Source organism: Taurulus bubalis (genome assembly GCF_910589615.1).
Source record: "Taurulus bubalis genome assembly, chromosome: 14".
Taxonomy (NCBI): domain Eukaryota; kingdom Metazoa; phylum Chordata; class Actinopteri; order Perciformes; family Cottidae; genus Taurulus; species Taurulus bubalis.
Window position 1 is genome coordinate 18,973,884 of NC_136602.1, and position 22,805 is coordinate 18,996,688.

Genomic DNA, 22,805 nt, shown 5'->3' on the forward strand with positions numbered 1-22,805 from the left:
AGGACACAGGACTGAAGAGCAGTGGAGGGGGAGGCCTCGCCAATCATGAGGCGGTCCCGGTTACCGCGCCAAAAGGTTTGGATGCTTTTCTTCAGCTACTCCATCAGTTCAGGCACACGTCCAAGCCATCAGCAAAACATATTCGGAAAAAAACATGCCTTGACAGCCGGCCAAATCGTAAAAGGTGTTTACATGCATCACAGCCCAGGGGAGGAGAAATCACACATGACAAGGGTGAAGCATTGTGTTGGGCGGAGGTTGGAGCTTCAGCAACGGTCGAGGGGGTTGGCTCGAGGTTTAGGTGGAGGTTGATGAGTTTGTTAGTCATGGAGAGCAGCAGTAAGGTGTAGCGTCTGCACTGCTACACCTGTAACCAGAACGGCCGCATGAACAGATTGCATGGACATTTGGGAAAAGCAAATGTTGTTCTGGGCACGGTGCTAACATCCCCTTCAGCTGGGATTCATGTCGAAGGGACAGTAGTGGAAATTAGGCACATTGCAAAGAGATGGAGCTATTTTGTGAGTTTATAATTTGAAGACTTTATAGCAAGCAAATAAGGAACATAAAATAATTTAGACACATAAAAGGCTTGGTTATCACTTATGAGGTGGGATGAAAAAAACCTATACATCCTTGCGTCATAGCACTTGCTTCAGATTTAACTTTCTTTTGCTGTGGATAAAGAAAGGGTTTAAGAAGGCCATAGGTTATCCATCGCTAATCCACCATTATAGAGCAGGCAGTCATAATCTCTCCTCTGTGTTCCCCTGGGGTGTTAAAACCAGACCATTGGGCCGGATTATATATGAGAAAGGAGACCGATGTGTTAATCATACATTAGAGGCTATGCCTGAGTGAACAGGTCAGTCTGAGGTCAGTCGCTCAGCCCTATAGGGGACTTTCTGTGTGAAAAGCCACGGCTTACCACTTAGTAGCCTCACCATAATCAGGCACGAACAATGTACAGTAGTGTAATGTGTCCCTCAGCCGAACGTCGTTCTTTGAGAAAGAATCCGTTCAAACCTCACTGACTGTAAAAGTGTACATTTACTGCATACATGTAAGTATACCTTATGCAAATACACATGTTCACATACACGCACTGGCTCATATAACGCCCTTTTAATGGGCACTCATTCTACGCACAGCCAAGATTGGTCCATTTATCTGTCTTCAGTCTACGTGTAAAATCTGTGACGAGAACAGACATAAGTACCATTCGTTTTTCCAATTCTTAAATGTGGCCTGAAGGGAATTGGCAAAGCTGTCTGAAAATGTGATGATACACGACCTTTGCTATGTATGACTAATACTTGGCTCATAAAGACTTTGTCAACAAGGTGTTTTATAGAAGACGCAGCAAGAAAACACTAAACAGCAAAGGCATTACACGATTTATATAACGAGCAGGAAAACTAATTGGATTAGAGAGAAACAAAGGAATTTTCTGACCCAATTAACCTTTGACACATTAAGACCACAGAGAACCAAATGTATAAAAGAGGTCTTTATTTCTAATAAACATGGATACATGTGAGCATGTAGGACGTTTTTATGCCGCATGTTTAAAACATTCTTGTAAACTGCTGTACAATACACAAGAATAAATGCTATAGGTCAGTACATGAGAGATGGTATGGTCTAAGTTATTGTAGCAAACTATCCATATATCCGCTTTACCATCATCAACGTGAGGAGAAAAGTACAGTGGGGGAAGGGGCACAAAAAGCAACATCGAACATGAAAACTTGTACAACTTTGAAAAGTATACTTTTTAGACACACAAAGGACACATACATTGTATGTGTTAAATCATTTTTGTTTGTCAGGACATAAAAAGCTAACTACATCATTCACAGATTCAGCAGTCTGTTTAAATACCTTATTTCTACAAAGTGAATTTACATTTTTTTTTAAAGTACAAAGTGCAAATACTATGGTTTCCGTTATTGCCGATGGTTGAGGGCAGATTCTCCATGCGGGAGGGGAAATCTCAGATGCTGGCTTAGCCTTGCTTCCTTGAGGGATTCTGGGGAGAGCCAATGAAAGTGAAATCAGTTTGACACATGTCCTTGATACTTCACAAATAGGCTGACATGTTTTTATGAATTACTTTATATTCTCAGCATACTCAGTCACCACAAACAGAGATAACATATTGCAATCAAACTGTAGATGTGCCACAAGTTTTTAAGCCATTTCATCCACTAGTATGGGAGGAGTGGTTTACTTACTAGTTTACTGGAAGATAAACCCTCTCCTGGTTTGGCCCCTGTGGTACAAAAAGTGATAGAAACCTCAACAACCATAATATATGAAATACAGCAGGTCAATTGAACCCCCTCTCGAAATTCTTAGCAATTTTTGAAACAATTGGGTCCTTGATTTCAAACATATGTAAACACAAGCAGGCTTCCTGTTTCAATTTCGCAACAATTTTGCCAGCAGAAGTGACAACTGTTAGCAGATGGCATTAGCTGGAGTTAGAGACACTAATTATGGTTTGCTACATCACTTGGTTCAAAATGATCCCCGGACTTTTCAGAGTTTCTGGCTGAAATGAAAAACCCACAAAGGGTTCTAAACATGTATTTGATGGCTACACACATCATATTGTGCAAGTCTAGCGCTGCAATGGCGCAATAATGACTGGCTACTGTTTAATCCATTACACTTTGTTATTGTATCTTTGGTTTTGAAAGGGAATACACAAGACCCTTCAAACTTCTATCAGGCTCACTACAGTCCCATATGCTCTGCTCCAGCATGTCGCCAAATCCAAAACTGGCCTCAGTTTACATGGACAGCACACGGACAATTGTTAAAAATGCTCCGATTCAAATTCCCCTCAGACTGCCATGATCATTATATTCTATCCATCAATATGTGAGTTAGAAGACTGGTTTGGTGCAGGAGAACACATTGCGCTGTGTGGTTAAGCTCACCCTCTTCTTTGGTCACCCCGAGGCAACCCATCAGCTCCTGCAGAGACAGCGCCTTGTCGTTGCTGATGTCGCAGTACTCCACAAACTTCTTCACACACTTCTTTGGCTTGGACTTCTTGCGCAGGAAGCGTTTGAAAGGCTTGATCTCCTTCTTCCCAATGTCCCCACTCGAGTTTTTGTCCAGCTGACTGAAATACCAGTGGACCACCCTCTCCTCCAGGGTGTGGCTGGGGTCGGGCTCGGCCATTCTAAACGACAGACATCAGTTCATGAGCTAATGATTGCCCTACCATCACTTAATTGAACTGTTAACATATATACTGTCACTGCTGTGTCATCTTTTGGTAAAATGATTGATGTTCATCAATCATTGTAAGAAGCGTAAATTGACTTCCGAATGTCATACCTTCCGGCGGATGCTGGATCTGTGACGGCGTGCACCATGTCTGTCGACAGAGCGTCAAGAACACTTGTCAGGAACTCGGTTTTCTTTGCCCCAGGACAGCCTGGAAAATAAACCACAAATACCTGAATGAGTGTGTGTGAGCATGTATTATGGTTCATATGGAAGTAAGTGTATGTGTATATATATATATATATATATATATATATATATATATATATATATATATATATATATATATTCTCTATTATCCCTCAGTCTACAGCATTACAACATTGTGGAATGCTGCCGTCATAGGTGGCCTAATAAATGTTTGGGGAGGGACGTCATGTTGCAGTCTGCGTAGTTTTAACGTGAGCAGCTCATAAAGACAGCAGAACAAGAAAATAAACCCAAACATGACTCTCACAGTTGTCTTTTGCTCATAAAATGTCAGACCTCCCCTCATTTGGAGGAGGAAGAGGGGACCTGCCATTCATGCTGGAGGCCCCTGAGTGGTTTTGACAGCTGGAGCACAGAAGACGTTACTGAACATCGTATGTATGGACAAGAGGCTCCATACAGCACCTGAGACTCACCTGAGACATCAGGGGAACCAAATACAGTCCTGACAGACACACTGTTACTGAGAATTTTGCAGTGATGTCTGATTTAAAGGTATGCATCCAGAGGCACAACTCAACACTTCTTCAGTATGTGATGAGACTACCATTTAAAATGTCAACCAGAGAAGGCTGATTTAATTAGACAATAAACCTATAAAAAAGGCAAAATCTATCATTAACTACCCAACTAAAAATCAACAGAGAAGCATTATTAAATGGAGACTGAAAGGAAAAAAATTAAAATGGAGGGACAACTGGAGTGGAATGACCCTAATGATAGTAATTGTCTGTTTGGCCATATAGTTTTAGGAGTGAGGAGGACAAAGTTGCTCTGGAAGAGCTGAAGGCTACGCAGGCCTGAGAGATTCCTGGATTCCTCTCCCGACTCTTCTCTGCTTTCTCACAGTCCGGCTTCCCTCTTGCTATTCTGCCTGTGGAGAAGAATAAATTCTACACAGTGTGCTACACTTTTTATGACCCAGGCCTGCGGGGCCAGATTCTCCCGTGTCGGAGATAATAGCATGCTTTGCTCCTCTCTAACAGGTGGCGACCAGCATCGGCGTAAACACCCAGCACCCAGCCTCCACTCCACCTTTCAGTGGCGCAGGGCTTTAGCAGCCTGCACCGGGCCAAGGGTTGAAACACTCACATGTCCAAACGCTTCCACAGCCTCCTTTACATGCTAAACAGCACTCAGGTTTTAGTAGGCCCTCCCTGGCCCAGTAAAATATCTGACCCACCTGTTAATGGCCAAACCGGTGCCTTGTGGAGCCTCTTGTGGTAATTTAGTCTAGACAGTCATACAATTGCACCCTCTGAAGGCAAAGTGTTTTTATCTGGCTTCTGGCTGAAGGGAGATTTGTGGGATGCAGTTGGACTTGTTTGAGGCTTAGTGTTTTTAATGGAGAGCACACGTACTCTCCGTAATGCTGCAGGAATCTGAACATGTCTGTTGTTCATTCAAATGGGAAGCCATCAGGTAAGGCTGCCGTCCCTTCCTCTTGGCAGCAGAGGTTTTCCTGGTGGGGGCGGGACAGATCAGCTTCTGTCTGTCTGGACAACATTTAGCTGAGGGGCAGGACACAAATGTTCCTGCTGTCATTCAAAGGAAATTGAGTCTGGCCTTTTTCCGTTCAGTTTGTGGCTGCAGCAGTAAATGACTGCTGTCGTATTCCCGAATGATTAAAATCATCCAATGCCCAGTTTGACAGCTGCAGGATGGAATCGGGTTGGGAAATTCTCAAATGGTGAAAAAAATGACTTAGTGAAAAGCTAAGATCTGCACCACTATTCATACACGTCCATATATCTGCTGGCAGTGAAACGTTGGCCAGTAAGTGCATGTTTGCATGTGAGTGCCCGTGTGCTACTGTCAATAAGACGCTGTGTTTTTCTATGGAGCCACATGGGGCAGAGCCCTGTCAGCACTCACAGCCGCAGCTCCCAATGGCTGCCCCGATGCTATCCCATGATACCGCTCTGGGGAGAAAGCTTGCCAAATACTTCGCTTTCCTCTCCTGCCCCTTTCAGGGCAAAGTTCTCCTTTCTCGCATCTCGCCCCATAAACCTCTCAACACCAGCGCTTCAACGTCAAATGGGCTGCAGCAATGTGAAGGCAACATTTATAATTATCCCTGGTTCATACAGTAACACAGTTTACAGCCGTTGACGCAATTTCTCATAAAGAAAACAAGATGCTGTGTTTTTTTGACTGTGTGTATTTAATAATGGGAGACCTGGCTGATACGAGGCAGTTCACTTTTTTTACACATGTAGAATGAAGTCTGTGCACTCTGTGTGTTTGACAATTGCATGGCTGAATACGTATATTGTTTTCTGTCCTGCCGCTATGTGCTTAGGAGGTGTTTGGATGGGGTTGAGGTCTTTCTCATAGGATGGTTGTGGCCGTTTTCCACCCCATCGCCACTTCACACTTTCCGCAGTTACACACTGTTATTATTCCTGCTCAATAGCTTAGCAATAATGCACCACCAGTGCCACTGGCAAAGATGAGTAACATGTGTTGGTCTCAGGAGCATTCATCTGTTACTGTCCATCCCACTGTTTATGACACACTGTGAAGGAGTCCTCAGCGGCGGAGCGAAGACGGAGCGCTGCTCTGCTGCTACATGCAGCACCTGCGAGCCGAGAGCACAGCTCTGGCCCGGCACACGGTTACATAAACAGTTGTGGATGGGATGGGAACAGGGGCAGCTCTGTTCATTTGCTGGAGGATTATTAACATGTTTACCAAACCACCAAAAAACAGAAACTTTGCCAAGCATCGTTCAGCTGTAAACTGTGATGTGGTTGTACGCAGCACCTGGAAGCTATAACTCTACTTTGCCTATCGTCGGTTTTAGGAGAGGCACAAGTCATGCAATTACTGAGAAAAACTCTCTTGAAATGTGATGAAAACCAATATGAATGTCCTCCATCTACTGCATTGCAACTGTCTATGGGAAGTAGAATAGGGGGAGGTTAAAACTGGGAGCAACTCAGCAACATCTCTAACAGTTTGGAAAACAGTTTCAACTCTTTTTTTTCATGTTAAAGCCCTTAAGATAACTGCAATAAGGTAAACCTGGTCAAATTGGTTTAATCACTCATGTTTTAGGGTGACATGTGAGTTCAATTGTAAAAGTGCCTTTGACTCTGTATCTCGGCAATTAGGTCAGTAGGAGGAATAATGGATATATAAGTTTTCTATCATACCATTTATATCTAGCTCCAAAAAGTAGCTATTTCCCTTAAAGAGCTCTAAAACTTTACACATCTAGATACATTACATATTAAAGACTCATTAACACATTGATACATCTCCTAGTTCTATAGTTAGTAATAACCAGATTTCTTTGTTTCTTTGGGAAGACTGGATTCCAGACAGCCTTCCTAACTGTGAGAGCCATAACATCACCAACAAGTCCTTCAAATTAAACAACAACATTGACCTCCAAAATGACAGGTTGTTGTCCCCTGAATGTAAACATGTTTTTTGAGCATAATAATTTGATCTGTTTTGAGCTCTATCCATTTGTAAATACCACTCAAATGTATCACAATTTAAACTCTGGAGTTTTGAAGTATACATTTCGAATAAGCAAATAGTCACCCAAACACAAGCTCACCTGTACTTAAGCCCACCCCATGACCACAACCCCCAAACTCCTCTCCCATTCACAATTTAGTTATCTACGCTGTTGTCAGTCTGTCTTTCACTATCTCTCTGGCATCCTGTTATCCACTATCTCTACCTCTCCTGCCTGCTGTTTCTCCTCCGTGCTATCATCCCACTATCCTCCATCTCACATGTCAGCTGAAGATTAATCCTCAACCCGATCTGTCTCTGTCTCCTTGCTTATTGACCATCGAGGGGCGCTTTCTGGCAATCCTCAACTCTTTATCAAGCATTTCCTTGACCAACAGTGCTAATGGTGTCAACAAACACACACACACACACACACACACACACACACACACACACACACACACACACGCACACACACACACACACACACACACACACACACACACACACACACATACATACTCGCACTGTTATCACAACCTTGGAAGCGCGGCAACAGTTGCAGGCTGACTGCTGAGGAACTTCTCCATGTGGTCTGAACAGAGAGGAAAAACAGAGACTGAGCTCAGCCTTTAGAGACCTACCTTGGAGATGTCTGCTTCTATAATGGTCCTTAGGTTTAGTTGGGTGGGCCCTGGCATTGCCATCACACTTTGGCTGTTCATACCTGTGACAAAGAATACGCAACATGAGAAAAAGCCAATTCCTTCACGGTGAAATGGATAAAAGGGATTGTTGAACCAGTAAAACTATCCCAATTGTAAAATCAGAGAATGATCCCATGTTTTCCAATTACCTGTGTACAGTTAAATCTCAGGGATTCAAATAATTGTTTTGTGGCAAACCAGAGGGTGTGAATCACATCCGAAAAGAGGGGAAGGATTTAGGGCTGGTATGAGGACACGGGGGGGGGGGGGGGGGAGAGTGAGAAAGAGAGATAGAGGGAGAGAGGCAGACAGGGAGCGTGGGACACAAGGAAGCTTTCACGGCCTCCCTTGGCGAACCGGCAGAGCCCCGATTGCTGCTGTGCGACTGGGCCAAAAGCTGATCTGGGACAAGGAGAGGGAAGGGGGGAAATCCACGCTTCCATATGTGTACTAATGTGCTGTCTGGCACTCTGCCTGAAGCCTTGTTAATCTGATCCCCAGCCTTGCTGCTCAATAAGAGTGTACCAGTGCCCCACTCTGCCAGTCTGGCTGACCCCTGACCTGCCGCTCAGCAGAGCACTGAGTCCCTCAGTGTCATCCTCAATGGAGATGTATATCTGTCCACTTAGGTCTCAAATAGAGAAGTTACTTTTAGTTGCTATATTTCTACGTTTTCTTTAACGTTTGCATGGTTATTAGACCTGCAGGGACGATAATGCTCGACTGTTCTAAAGCATTTTATCCAACAAAGGGCATGAAGCAAGGTCATCCCGTTGGACAGCCTCTCTATCAACTGGCCACTCTGCTGTGTTAGGGTGGCAACTGATCACTTACCTGCTTTGTGTCACAACTGTCTGGTGCGATTGCCACAAAGAACCGAACAATAAATTCCAAGAATTAAGGTGAAAGTACCATAGGTGAGGTCTCTCCCACCTGGTGGAGGTTCCAGGTATGGGCCGTCCCGTGTCCACCAGCACACACCAGCAGTAACCGGTGGAAGGGTGGCATTGGACAGGCTTGTACAGTCCTCCTTGGGCACAGTCTGGTACAAATACGGCATCATTCTTGTGCTGCCTCGCCTCCTCCTGGGCCGACTGCTGCTCCTGGTCACATGATGAGGCTGGAAAGAGGGGTCAGAGGTTACACAGGAATCAGTGGAGGCGTGGATTGGTCACATAAACACATGCCGCCTACAAAGACAGCTTTCGCCTAGGTGGTCCAGGTTGTGTGCAAATACACACACCCGGACAAACGCACACTTGACGTGAAAGAAGAGGGTTTGTTTAAAGTTAAGAATAACGCTCCTTATCAGATCTGGCACACATTTTGGATTTATACAACATGCAGTATGTTTGAATTCATTTCTATTTAAAAGCCAAATGCATTAACTGCTCTCTCATTACACGCTAAGACATCACTGAAGAAGAGGAGGAGAAGACAAAGGGGTGGAGGACGAGTGCTCAGAGACAGTGTGTGTAGACTGTTATATCAGCCCCCCGTGGCACTGTTTACGCACATTAGCGGGCTAATGACTAAGTACAGCTCCCTATGCCCCAAGTTAAGTAAATATTTGGACACTCAACTACCCTCTGTGGATGTGTGTGACAGACAGAGAAACAGACAAGACAAAAGCAGAACAGTGGTCATTCGGGCCTTCGCCTTCACACGGCCGCACACACTGAAACACTACTGTAAAGAAGCAGGGATCTATATGTTTATATGCTTTAAATTACAGGGGGGATGCAATGCTTTGTGATTCTTTGTTTTATCCGTACGCACAGAGAAGTGAGCGGCTCCGATGGGTAGGAGGGGGTTTGCAGAGCCTCAGCAGGATCTAATCAGACTTGTTCCTGTGCAGCAGCCTCCTTCTCTGTCATGCAACTCTCCAACGGAGATTTTAACATTAAACCAAGGGATGAAAGTAGAGCTCTTCTGGCCATGAGGGCTTTCAGCACCAATCTCTCCCTCTCTTCACTACTCGCCGTAAGGCTCGGAAGCTACTGCGGGATTACGGATATCCCTTTTCTTTGTTTATTTTCATTAGAGATCTTTACCCACACAAAAGAGACCAAATGAAATGCCTCCCCGCTTTCTCAACGGACTCTCTTCGCTCCAGTTCCTCCGTATGGGCTCTCTTTGTTGTGTGTTTTTTTTCACCCGAATACCCCAAAGAGCACATGGTAATCAAAACCATCAATGCTGCATTTCTCAGGCTTTTTTTATTGGCTGTAAATTATGATAATGGGATTCTCACTCAAATGCACACATGCACACAGGGTTCTCTTCCCGAGGCCGGCCTCAGGATAGTATTGTTTGATGCAGAAAGCAACATTATTCCCCAAAGAGACAACTGATCTTGAGAATAAAATAAACGTGCATGCGTGTAAGGGGATCCCAGAACGGACCAGCCAGAAGAATAGGATATTCTGTGTTTGTGCCATGTGCTGATAATTACAGATACGCTGCAACGCGAAGAACCACAGAGAAGCAGATCCTCAAAGCTTGACGCACTCCAACACCAAGACGTATTGGTTTCACAACCCACCATCTGTCCTTAAAAGACAGGAACAGCCTCAAACCATGATTGCTCACAAAAGTAGGAAAAACCCAGAGCATGCTTTTAGTTGAGGTTTGCAAACACCCAATCGCCGTCATTAGAGATGAAGTGGTTAGAAACTCACATGGTGCTCTGGTTCTATTGTTCTGTCGGCTGCGAACCTGCTCCGTCCACAGAGTGGGGTACTGGGAAATGATGTCTGAAAGAAATCACCAAGACAGCTTTATTAGCTTCAATCGAAAACACACACTCGTATATCATCTGTGCCAAACCTGGTGGTTCCAAAACTCACAGATCATAAAACGCACATCAAGGTTATCGTATCTCAAACTCCCGGAGTGGAGGTGCAAAGTTAATTGTATTTGACAGCTGTGACCAGAAATATAGCAGCAAAATGGAAAGCTATAACTATGAGTCTCCCACTGTCTTATCAAATGATCACACAAACGTTCTATCATAAAACACTACTTCCTCACAATGTAAAAGGCCAATAAAAGTGTCCAAATACAACCTAGAACAATGTGTCTGTCTGCTTCCCATTCAGAGATAGATTATCTTTTTGAACTAGAAATGAAGAAGTCGTTTTCTCTGCCATTTGGAGATTAAAAGTAAAGTATTCATGATAGATTTACCCCTTTCATATCCATTTTAGCTGAGATTAACTTCTTTATATTATATATTCATGTATGTAAAGTAGCCACTAATTAGACAGTCAGAAAATTTAGTGGAGTAAACAGTACAATATTTACCTCCAAAATGTATTTGAGAATTAAATTAGATTAAATGGAATACCTAAAGTAAAGTGCAATACCTCAAAATTGTACTTTAGTAGTACTAGAGTAAATGTACATCTCAAATGAAAAGGGAAACTGTTCAGCAATGACACACCACTTTGCTCAAATCAACACTCAGGCACTTTGTTGTGCGATTACTTGATCTGGTATGACCGGCTTTTAGAGGCTTAAGAGCAAAAACACAACTCATGGTGAAATTGCTCTTTTAGTTTTCCTTTATATTTATGCACAATATTGTACATTGGATCTGTTTCACTATCCCATTTTCCTAAACGACCTTTTTGAAGCATGATACTGTCACTGTCTGGTGTGTGGTCTCCATGGTGGTAAACACGGACGCAGTAACACACACTATTTACTCACAGTCGTAACGGATAAGAGCTCACCTTCTTCATCGCCAGCAGGCTGTGGATCCACCACTAGGCCAGTCTCATCTGCATTTAGAATGGAGAATATTTGCAAGGAGACTACAATTACGAGGGTAAATTAGATTAGAGAACAACTTCACAATGTCAGATTTGCACTTTGCCCGGTTAAAGATGGTGGAAAGAGAGAGAGAGCGAAAGAGAAAGAGAGAGAGAGGAGGAAAAAACAGAAGTATAGTGGTCATTTATTCCCATGGCTTCACTTCATGCAACAACGGAGATCATTATGTGATGGAGGACAGACTGAGGTCAGTTCAAATGAATAAGGAGAAGATGAGGACCAATGTTCTCTTCCATCCTTCCATTGCCTGCATTTGAGTCATGAGAGCTGCGTGAAGGTGGGAGAGACACACGAGGTGAAGAATGCAGTAGCCAAGTCGGAGACAAACCATTTAACAGTGGGAGAATCAAGCTCAGTGTTTGTTTGGACTGTGTTTGTTTGATTTGCGGTCGTGGGGGAGACGGGGATGGAGGTCTTGAGCCGCTTTGGGGAAAACCACAGCTGTAGGTGTGGTTAACCTCAGTGGATAGGTCACTCATTCTGCTCAAAGTCAAGCTTGGGTAATGCATGAGTCAGGCCATCTCTAATGGGTGGCTCCACAAATAAGGATTTAGCTTACTTTTTTTCTCTGTAACAATAAATTCTCCATTGCAAAATAAGGATTTTACATTTAATGCACATTTGTTATGCCAGCCATTCATCTTCTCAAGCATGCTCGGTGGATAAAAATACATACAGTCAGTGCGACTGACTAAAGGCAGACATGTTATTACTCTGCTCACTTAGCGGATGGAAATGCCATTTCAAAAAAGTGTATTTATGATTGGGATTTACGATAAACCACTAATGACCGATCTTTACTTTGCGGCCATTTACATGACTGTAACACCTCTTTTAGCATCTGCCAGGAAACCCCCGCGCTATTTGTGGTCGCACGGCATTAGTTTAACTGCTGTTTGTCAGTCGTCAGCTACATATGATTCCAGCATGTGAATGGATTTCTCAAGCACCAGAAATGGGTTTAGGGTAAAGCATTTGGTGTTTAACATTACCAATATTCAGATAATAAAAGTGCAGAAATGGCTGCTGTGGACTGCTTAGGTAGAGATGGGCTTCTGCTGAATCACAATATTGATGCAATGCCTTCTATTTTCAGTGCTGGCACACCACAAATCTACAGTTTATTCTGCTTTTCACCACCCTGTTTATCCAACCAGTTCAGATTGAACCACAACCTCCCCTTCACCTCCCTCTCTCCTCTTTCAAATGTTGCATCCCCACTTGATCTATGTGTAATGAGTTGGCCCGGTTCATACAGACACTATACCCAAGACTGTTTACAGAGAGAGAGGCGCAGACGCAAATGTCACACTGACAGGAATAACCCATGTGACAAACACAAGTGGACGCATATGCACTTTCTCTCTCTCACACACACACACACACACACACACACACACACACACACACACACACACACACACACACACACACACACACACACACAGACACACAGACACACACACACACACACAGAATCAACCCAAATTATGTTTTTTTTGTGTGAGCCTTCAAATCACAACAGTTAAACAAATGTATGAGATACACAGGGTCTGGAGCCGGCGGGGGACTTAGTGGTTCTATATCTGGAAGAAGGGAGATGTTGATGAGAGACAGAGTGAAAATAAGGTTGAAGATAAAGTGTGAACATTTCCTTGTATCTTATGACACCGTTGCTGAAAAAGAAGCAAGACCCAGCGAGATCAAGTTAGAGAAGGAGAATGATGAGTCAGCTTTCCGTCATTCTGGCTGCTCCCTGGCCGTTTGGCTGCTGGTTAAGGACGGCAGGCGGTTATAGGCACTGTAGCTGCTGGTGGTGTGCACTAAAGCTCCCCACAGCCTCTCTCCTTAGACTCGTAACAGACGGCTGTTATATCAGCCTTCAGGCTGCTCGCATATTGACAAAATATTAGAAAGGCAAGCCTTAACAGGAGACCCACCCTGCACATCTCCAACACAGAAGCGGGCAAACAGACAGACACAAATTAATACACACGCGCATGTACATGCATGCTTAGATAGGGACACACATGGATAAACACGAATGCATGCATGCATGCACACATAAAGGAGTCAATGTGCCTCTGAGATTGATTTTTTTTTCTTGAATTAAAGTCTCACCTGCTTTACCTGGCTCTCTTGTAGTAGCTCTCTCTTGTTTTGAACCTGAAAAGCATCGTGTTCAAATTAGTTGAAAATTAACTACCACACACCATTTTCATGTTACCCCTAATGATACAAAAATGTGTAAATATTCACATAATTTTGGCCTGATTCAACACCAGACGTGAATAAGGGGTGAATTGCAACTCTTTTCCGCATTTTTATTATCAAATTAAGTTATTTTATTTAAAGTGGCGCCAATCGCTTACATGATGATTGGCATGTCGATGGAGATGTATTTTATGACATTTATAGACTTCATATACACAGCAATGATTAAGTAAGTAGCTGGCAGCAGCAACTTCCGAGGCAACCCCACAAAGACACACAGGGAGGACATGTGGCATTGGTTATTTGATTGTTTGGCACACGCTTTCCTCCGAGAACACTGACATTCCTTACAGTTTAACTTTGTTGCCCAACTTTGCAGTAGGGATTTTCTACAAGGCTTATTTACACACGCAGCCTAAAGCCTTGAGCAACGCTCCGTCCTGGAGTGGTACTCAAACCCCGTGGCCGTCGGTTCAGTCCCTGACTACTTTCCCACAGGACTGAATATTGCACACCCTACAAACAGAGAATGTCATGCTTTGCTATGTTGAATTTGATTTATCGTCATTGCTTCACAAAATTACAGAAACCACATTCTTGTACAAGTCACCCAGTCTATATTCATTTTTGTATATCGTATATCAGGCTTATTACAAAACGACATGCCTGTTCTAGAACACTGAACTGCAAATACAGTATGCATGACTGCATACGTCATCCTTAGCTGCCCTTTTATAAGACACGTTGATGGGGTTTTACCCACCTTGGCATCTAGGTTTTTTATTGGCCACTGCTGAGCCGCTGATGGGTCGACCATTTGGGGTGACACACCAACAGTATCCAGTGTAGCTGTGGCACTGAACCTGTAATCAAAGCAGCATGTAAACACAAAGTCAGTACAAGCTAAAAAACAAACAGGTATGGCTTCTGTGAGAATTAAAGGAACGGTGTAAAAAAAACATTGATTTAATTCATGCAGCAGAAAAGAGCAATTCTTGCAAAAAAAAAGTGTAAGAACGTAAGAGTTACTCCTTTCTACTGGGGCCTCCCGAGCACTCATATTCAAAAGAAATATCATTTATGTTGAGTTTTTTGTTACCTCGCTATATGTGCCATCAGGGTTGCATACAGGCACAAAGACTTGTGGGAAGAGCTTCTTCGCCTGCTGCTCTGTGTACTTCTTCTCTGCTACACATCTGGATGTATCTGAGGAGCACCACAAATCACCGGAATCACGACACATCACAGAGACCCCATGATTGAACCCACAGCTCAACTATTTTCTTTTGCTGCACAACTATGAAACCAACATGTGTCAAAAGGAAAAAAAGATGTTGAATCTCACAGACGATGAAGAATGAAAGAAAAATGCAAGTGAAAAAAAAAAAATGAAAGTGGAGACCCCAGAGGGAAAACAATTCAAAACATTTCGGAAGCGTCGGATACTTGTGTGGCTGGGAATAGAACCAACACCCCCGGTCTTATTAGGAGCCAGCCTGCACAGTGCCTGGTGGTAAAGCCATTACCGAGCGAGGCAGCTCGTGCTGCTCCTGTAGAACATTCCAGTCACCCAAGAAAAGGGCTGATGCACAGGGAAAACCTGACCCTTCCTTAATGTCTCAGAGTCTGTCTCACTCTCCTTTAAAACCTCGACCGTCTTCTCAGTTCAGCCCAAGCTGTCCTCTAACTATTTGTTGATATAAATGTGGGTCAGTGACTTTTCACCTATGTGCACCGCACGTCTTTTCACATCTCTTTGTCGGAGCCACGGCTCATCCTGTCATTCCACAGCTGCTTCATCTCACCTGGCCAACGGCACCAGCTGTGCAAACTCTCGGGAAATGTTGGGCAGTGATGGGTTTGATGGTAATTCGGTGTGACGTGTTAGCTGACTGCCTGGCAGGTTAAAATCACATTAAAGTAATGACTCACGCTAAATTGATGAACGTTCACCAGATTGTTCAGGAGGCTGCATGTCGCTGGCATGGCTAACAGGAGATTGTCCATTAGACGCATGCAGGGATATGTGCAATGGTTTCTCTCAGTCTAGAGTGTGTGTGTGTGTGTGTGTGTGTGTGTGTGTGTGTGTGTGTGTGTGTGTGTATCTGTCACTGTTGAGGAGACGGGGCAAGACGCTGGATGTTCCGGATGGAGGAAAGCAGCAAGTGAGGAGCTCTAAAATTAGCTCCAGTGGAAAAACCCAAAACCATCATCCTTCTCCAGGGGGCTCTGACCAAAAAGCTGACTGGAAAACATGACAGGACACTGAGCAGAATCATCTGAGCACAGAGATAGAAAACAAAAAGTGGTGCAAGTCTCGCCATCCTTAAACACAATCCCATCTCTGTGCCTTTAGGCCAGAGCGGCCCTCTGGTGTATTTCGGCTGCTGACTCGGCTGCTGCCGCTGTGTCTTTCTAACCGGCCGTCCAGAAGCAGAGGGGGGTCCCAACTCTCACAGACCCGATGTTATTGACGTACACAATACGACTTTCATGGACTCTTGTCCCTTTCAGCTTCATAGCTGGAATCCTCTATTCTGTGTCACGGCGCTGTCCGCCACATCCAGATGTCCGCTTAGAGACGTTGCCATAGAGAACCAGAACGGGCATAAGATCGTGGAATGCTTTTCCATCATATGAGACTTCTTTTTAAGCAAACCCTTTTCCCTCACACTCCCTGCATTTGTGATCTAATATTGTAATGTGTAAGAATGGGGCATTGTCCCCAGGCTGTAGAGCCATGGACTAGCAGTATAGAGTTAGTACGTTGGGCGGGGTAAGAGGGTTTGGGGCTGCAGCATTGGGGTGTATGGGCGCTTTACTTCCAATGACGACGAACAATGAGGGAGTCTGTGAGCCGCCTGACCCCATTGGCTCTCCTTCCCCTTTTGCTTTTCATCTCGGTCACATACATACAGCTTTACATCTAGTATGGTGAAAATGAGACCATTAATTCTTGTCAAGAATTTCATTGAAAAGCCCTCGCCTTTGCATATTGATTTGATTTCAGAGAGCCGAAGCCGTTTCGTTGTTGGTCCCATGATGCCGTTATATGTATTTCTGTTGTAACAAAGCATGAGTAAATAAACTAAAAATTACTCCCACTAAAAACTAATCAATTTAGTATTTTTTGACAGATAACCGACATACATTTTCTTTTAAAATGGTGTGAAATTATGGAACAAGCCACTCGCCCCCCACCCACTCTCACTGTGTCAACCCCACTCGCCCTTCCAGCACTCAAAGAATCAATTATGCTGAAATGAATTTAACCCACAAGTTTCTACTGTGACCCCCTCTGCGCATTCAAGAGCACCAGGCGGCGCTGAAGCGTGACTCATGACCTGACCTTTGCATGGCCCTCGAATGACCTCCAGCTGGGGGTCGCGGCACTTGGCTCGCAGGAACTCGCAGCGAGATGTGAAGGTCCTGCCGTCGGAGGCGCAGAGGGGCTTGCGAGGAGCTCCGCTGCATTCCATGTTGCACTCCTTATCCTGATCCACCCGCAGGAACTACAGTGACAACAGTGAGAAAGCAGGAGACAAGCAGAAAAATATTTGCAAAATTAGAAGTGAAGTAAAGGGTTTGGTGTAAATGTATTTATAAAAACAAGCTACGACACCAAAAAGGTCAGTGGCAGAACAGGTATCCATTACCAAAGCCATACAAATGGTTAATTCCGTTTCAAAATGTTAATCAGGAGGTTCGTAAGCAAATTGCTTTCATGAACAGACTGGATAGCGCTGATAAACACGCAAGGATGAGTCAGTGTCACTACAAGCCTGTCAGGGTGCAGCCATGCTTTGTCTTTGTCTACAGGGCTGGAGAAGACTTGACTGACGCGTCCTCTGTGCCAACAGCTGCACGGGTATTCACCTGGACTCGCTCCTGAGGATGTTTTACTCAGCCATGAAAAGAGAAACAAGGACAGAGACTCCTGGCTGAACGCATCGGATCACCTGTGTCAATGCCACCATTGTGTCGGTCACCGTGTGTATGAAACCCCTTCGCCAGGCCACACAATGGGAAGGCGGCGGTGGTGAGGGGGTGGAATCAAGCTGTGACTGCTTTAGTGAATGAAAAGACAAGTGAATGATAGAGTGGCTGAATAAACTAGATGTCAGGGAGCTTTGTGTTGCTACAGTGCGAGTGTTGGGTTTTCATAACGTTTGCGTGATTCATTCCGTTCGGTGGAATAATGACCTGGGTTGAGTGGAAAAAAACTAACTCTACATCCATGCCTATGCAGGTGCTGCTTTCAGTCAGTCATATCCAAAGATAAATACCTCCAAGAAATCTTTTTGTCTTGTCTCATAATGAAAGTATTTGCACATATGAATCGCTGTCATTTTTCTTTCAGTTTTACTGGTTTGTTTTGTGACGTTATTGTTCAGTTTTTAGTGGATGCACAAATCTCCAAAATCTGTCTGAATGCCCCATCTGTCAACTATTGACAGCAGACAAACTTTCTCTCTTTCCAAGACACACACACACACACACACAGACCCACACACACACACTTATCAATCTGTGGCACAAAGCAGAATTTAAGCCCTCAATTAAAGGTAAGCCATACAAATCTGTTAGCAGTTATCAAAAGAAAGGGCAAGGCAAGATAAAGAGCAAGAAGAAGAAAACAAAAAAAACACATCCACAAAGAGGGCAGGACGACCACCAATAAAAGAAATTTGTTGTGTCTGACATCTTACAAATGATGTGAGAGATGAGGTTCGGTGGCAGCCCTCTGCATTCAGACGAGAAGAGCTGCGGGGCTGCATGCACCTGGAAGAGGGTTGGCAGGGAAGGCAGCGTCGCCCTGGGCCGGGTGGGGGTGGGGATACGGCCCACTCTGTCAACCCCACTCATAAATCTTCCCGGGGGGGATCAGAAAGGAGAGGCCCGTTCAAACACATCGGAAGAAGAGCCGCGAGGGAGGGAAGATGAGTCTTTTGGATTGAATTAAATTTAAAAGAAGAAGAAAAAGAAAATGTACAAGCTCTTTCTTCCCAGGCTTTTTAAAAAGTGTGTGTTGTCATGAGAAGAACTAGAAACAGATCGTGACACTGCAGAGCTGTTTGCTTACAAGAACAGCCTGTGTCCAAGTCTCAACACTCATCGTTCATCTTTCTAGACAGAAATATGGAGAGTAATCCCTCTTCCTCCTTGGGGAATAACAGAATATGAATAGTGAGAGCTGTTTTCCACTGGTTAAAGGGAACTAATGAAGTATTGTATTTATTCTGGGCCAAGCAATACTTACAGTGTCGCCTACAGCAGTGAACTAAATATTTGTCTTGGGTCCCGTTGGGTGTTTAGAACTCCACAAAAGGTCCCAAGATAAGTCTGAGGGGTCGCAAGCCAAAGAGGTTGGGACAGCTAAAACGTTTTGACATGAGTGGGAGGAGTTCTCCATTTTAAGTTTGCTCTTTTTGCTTCTAATTTAACTCCTGAAGAAACTGCCAAAAAGAGGGCACCTGTTGCTTGATGGTATCTTGAGAAGAATTACTGGGATATTTTGTTATAAATTGCTAATATATAATATTTCCAGAGCAATACTTGAGTGGGATACTCTAGTTCTCTCTCTATGGCTACTTATTTCATTGCCCATTTATGAACTGACGGGTCTAACATCTCCCTGCCCTCCTCGTTACTGCCCCCGAGTTTCTTGGATTGTTTGCATCATTGCATCTGACTGACCGTCTCCTGTCACTACTCTCCCTTTGTCCTCCCTCACCAGTTAGGACATCCCTCTGCAGCGATGACCTCTTCTCACCCTCCGCTCTGTCGCTCACAGCTCACCCCTTCTCACAAAGTCCAGCAGGCGTGACAGGCTGTTCTGAGGAGGGCTTTTGCAACCTCCCAAAGCCAGTAACTGCTCCAATAGTGTCTGAGTGCGTCCAGCCGTGCTCGGTGGTGGACCGCCAGCCTACGCCACAGCTCATGCTGGCCAGCCCAGTGCTCACACTACACCAGCATTATAAGCATCGGCCCTTGCAAGCCAGCAGACTGACAACCCAAACTGAGTCATTCAGCAGCCCAGCATCCCGCTCGATGTCCACTATACACCGATGCGCCAAGTGCCTGTAAGTTTTCGATAGAGCTCCAAGAACACAGTGTGGAAAAATGCAGTTAGCTGTGAAATCAGCCACCCGTGAAATCAGCCACCCAGATTCACGATCAGACAACCAAGTGTTTATTTCAAAGTCACAGTTGGCCACGCTGAAGGAGGAGAACAAATAAGATGTGAGAGCCATTGAGAGGAGGAAGTGCTAGACTGATGGTGTGTTGAGGATCTCTTCCTCCTGTGTACTCGTAATGGTAGTTAGCTGTCGGCTGCGGATCTCTGCGCGTTTGGCCTGTGGTGATGGATGGGCGAGGCCGAGGCAGAGCCCTGACATTCCCCTGATGTCTCATTCCAGGCCTTTCAAGCCGGCACCATCATCAGGCACAGCCATGTGGTGGAGAGTGATGGATGGCCTCCACCATGCAGCACAAGCTTCCACCCCGATTTGTCATAAAAAGAAGACTCATAAAAGACAGAACACACATATTGTAATTCAAATAAATGTTTTGCTCAAATCCTTTTCTTGTCTACTTCCAAGCGCCATGGCTCACACGATCTGTTTATACTTTCTCTTTATTTTGTTCTTTCCTTTTATGATTAATTTTTTTCTTTGCATGATCTCTCTTGGAAGATGCTTTCTGCATCTGCTCAAATAATACAAGAGGTTGGCAAAAGAACAAGAGACCGGCAAGAGAGGGCGAGACTGGCGCAGTGTAAGGGAAACTTCTTCTTTTTTTCGAGACCAACCAGCATACAAATCAAATCCAATTACCTCCCCCTGGCTCTGCAGCTTTGTGGGATTGAATGGAGTACGCAGGAGGCAAGCCTCCAGCAGAGAGCACATTGTAGGTTGATAAGGGCCTTCTGGGCTGGGAGGCCCCCATTTCCAGTGCCCCAAGAGGCCCCTCACACCACGGCCCCGCGGGGTCAATGGGGGCCCCAGCTGAGAGCCGTGGCAAACGTGTTAAATGGCTGGAGTTTCCTGCTTGGACGCTAGGATGCAAAGGGGATCATTAGTTTCCAGCATGGTGGAAAGGGAAGAAAGTGACAGCCTTTAACCAGGCTACTAACTCAATCAAAGGGAAAGGCTTTTAATTGCTGTGAAAGATGTTAAAAACAAAGAGAGGTGGTGTTAAAGGCCACTGATAGTCACGAGACAAAATAAATCTCTCTGAGCAGGTGCACAATTTTATGAAAGCATAGGGGGCAAAGGAGACCATATGTTATACTAAAAAGGGATTTAAAAAAAAGGTAGCCAACGTTCTTTGCTCCCTCATCTTTTCACACATGATTTAATACTTCCATAAACCATGGAAAACGTCTGCCTCATGAATAACCTGGGCAAATATCCCATATTCGACTGCCTGTCTGACCTCAATATGCACAAAATATCACATGGAGACATTTTCTTGAAACCAAAAATAACGTATGTCATTAACACAATAAGCCATGAGTCACCCACAAAGTCCTGCTAAATGACAAGTGATCCATGTGCTATTCCAATAAAGAAGGTCTCATGAGACACAGACACAGTTTCCACTGAAACGTGTAATGAAATCGAGACGTTTGTCATTCTCACATATCCAGAGCGCAGTGGATGCTGTGTCATATTCAAACACACAGTTGCATCAACCACTGGGAAAATGTACTACCCTTGACATCTCAGTAAAGAAACCTTTAAGAAACTCATACTCTGTGCGTGTAAATGTGTGTGCATCATGCATAAAATAAGGGGGAGCATCTGCTTAGTGCAACATCTTCCTCCCACATTCCACGACTCCATAGTGCCGTCAGGGAGAAAAGGATCTCCGAACCTTCACCTGTTGGTTAACAACTCATGGCCATTTGTTTCCATTTGGATATTAAGGCATCCCTCACCCGGACCATAAATAACGGCGCAGGGGGAGCAGCTGCCACGTCAATCTCTAAATCAAGGGGTGAAGGCTTTGACAGTGCACATTCCACTCTGTATTGTCCCTCCTTTTAGCGCGATACCTGCACTTGATCGTGGACATGAAATCCCCCTCATCGGTCTTTACAGATGCAGTTTAAGGTCAATGGACAGGATGCACTGCTCTGCTGCTGTTGTCAACAAAGCCATGTGCTTTGGAGCAGCAGACCAAGTAGCCTCTACACAACACAAGGAGTGAGCAGGACAGAGAGGCAGACGAGACGCTAGCAGACATGTAAAGGCAGTAAAAGCAAACCACAATGGTGCAGACCAGACCAGTCAACTCCTCGCAGGCAAGCCAGCAGCTCTGCCATCTACTGAAACACAGGGACATGGAGTTTACACAACTCATGGAGAACACAGACCTCTTATTCCCAAATGCAAACTTCTACCATACATACTATGATGCTTTAAAAATCTAAATTTATCCCAGAAAAAAATCCGGAATTTATGCCAGATATGAAACATATTCAAACAATAAAAGCCCCTTCGTTTGGAGAGAGTATCTAAGTATCTCTGTGTGCGTTAGTTAGGCCATAATGACGCTAAAAGTGATGTAAAATGCATCACTATGTTTATTCATTGTTTTCAATACAAGTGTTTCTGATTATTAGAGGCGAATATCACAAAGAAGAAATAAAGGACACTGACTTTAAAAAGATCTGCTTTATACGTGACAGACGTAAAATAATACATTTGCTAGACTGTGAGACTTTTACTCAAATATTACGCACTTCATCCTTTCCTCTTTTTTTTACGTGGATATGAATGAGACGTATTCTGGAAGTTGTAAATGGCTCTTCCTATCTTCCTACCGTGAGAGCAGAGAACTTTTGAGCGCGTCCAGCGCACAGCAGACAGAGGAAGACCAGCAGCGGAGAGACGCGCATCCTGACGCAGAGTGCAATAAACTCTCCAAATTACGCACGGTCCAAAAAACTGTCTGCGTTGCAGGGATTTCACCAAAACACGACTTGGAAGAAGTCGAAAGCCGAAGTAGTCCTAGCAGGAAAAAAGTCAGTGTTGGGGAGACGGGTTGTTGGTTTAT

General features: G+C 44.4%; 1 protein-coding gene across 1 annotated transcript; it reads right to left on the reverse strand.

Annotated features, from left to right (window-relative positions):
- Nucleotides 1–1,495: 1,495 nt before the first annotated feature.
- Nucleotides 1,496–22,647, reverse strand: smoc2 (SPARC related modular calcium binding 2; the record flags this gene model as incomplete). The annotated part of the gene is made up of 13 exons (XM_079229505.1): nucleotides 1,496–2,032; nucleotides 2,238–2,275; nucleotides 2,949–3,196; nucleotides 3,355–3,454; nucleotides 7,629–7,711; nucleotides 8,625–8,811; nucleotides 10,373–10,447; nucleotides 11,429–11,476; nucleotides 13,650–13,694; nucleotides 14,506–14,605; nucleotides 14,842–14,948; nucleotides 17,092–17,254; nucleotides 22,573–22,647. The coding sequence occupies 13 exons, from the start codon at nucleotides 22,645–22,647 to the stop codon at nucleotides 2,009–2,011; spliced, it is 1,293 nt and encodes a 430-aa protein (XP_079085631.1). The 3' UTR covers nucleotides 1,496–2,008.
- Nucleotides 22,648–22,805: the final 158 nt, after the last annotated feature.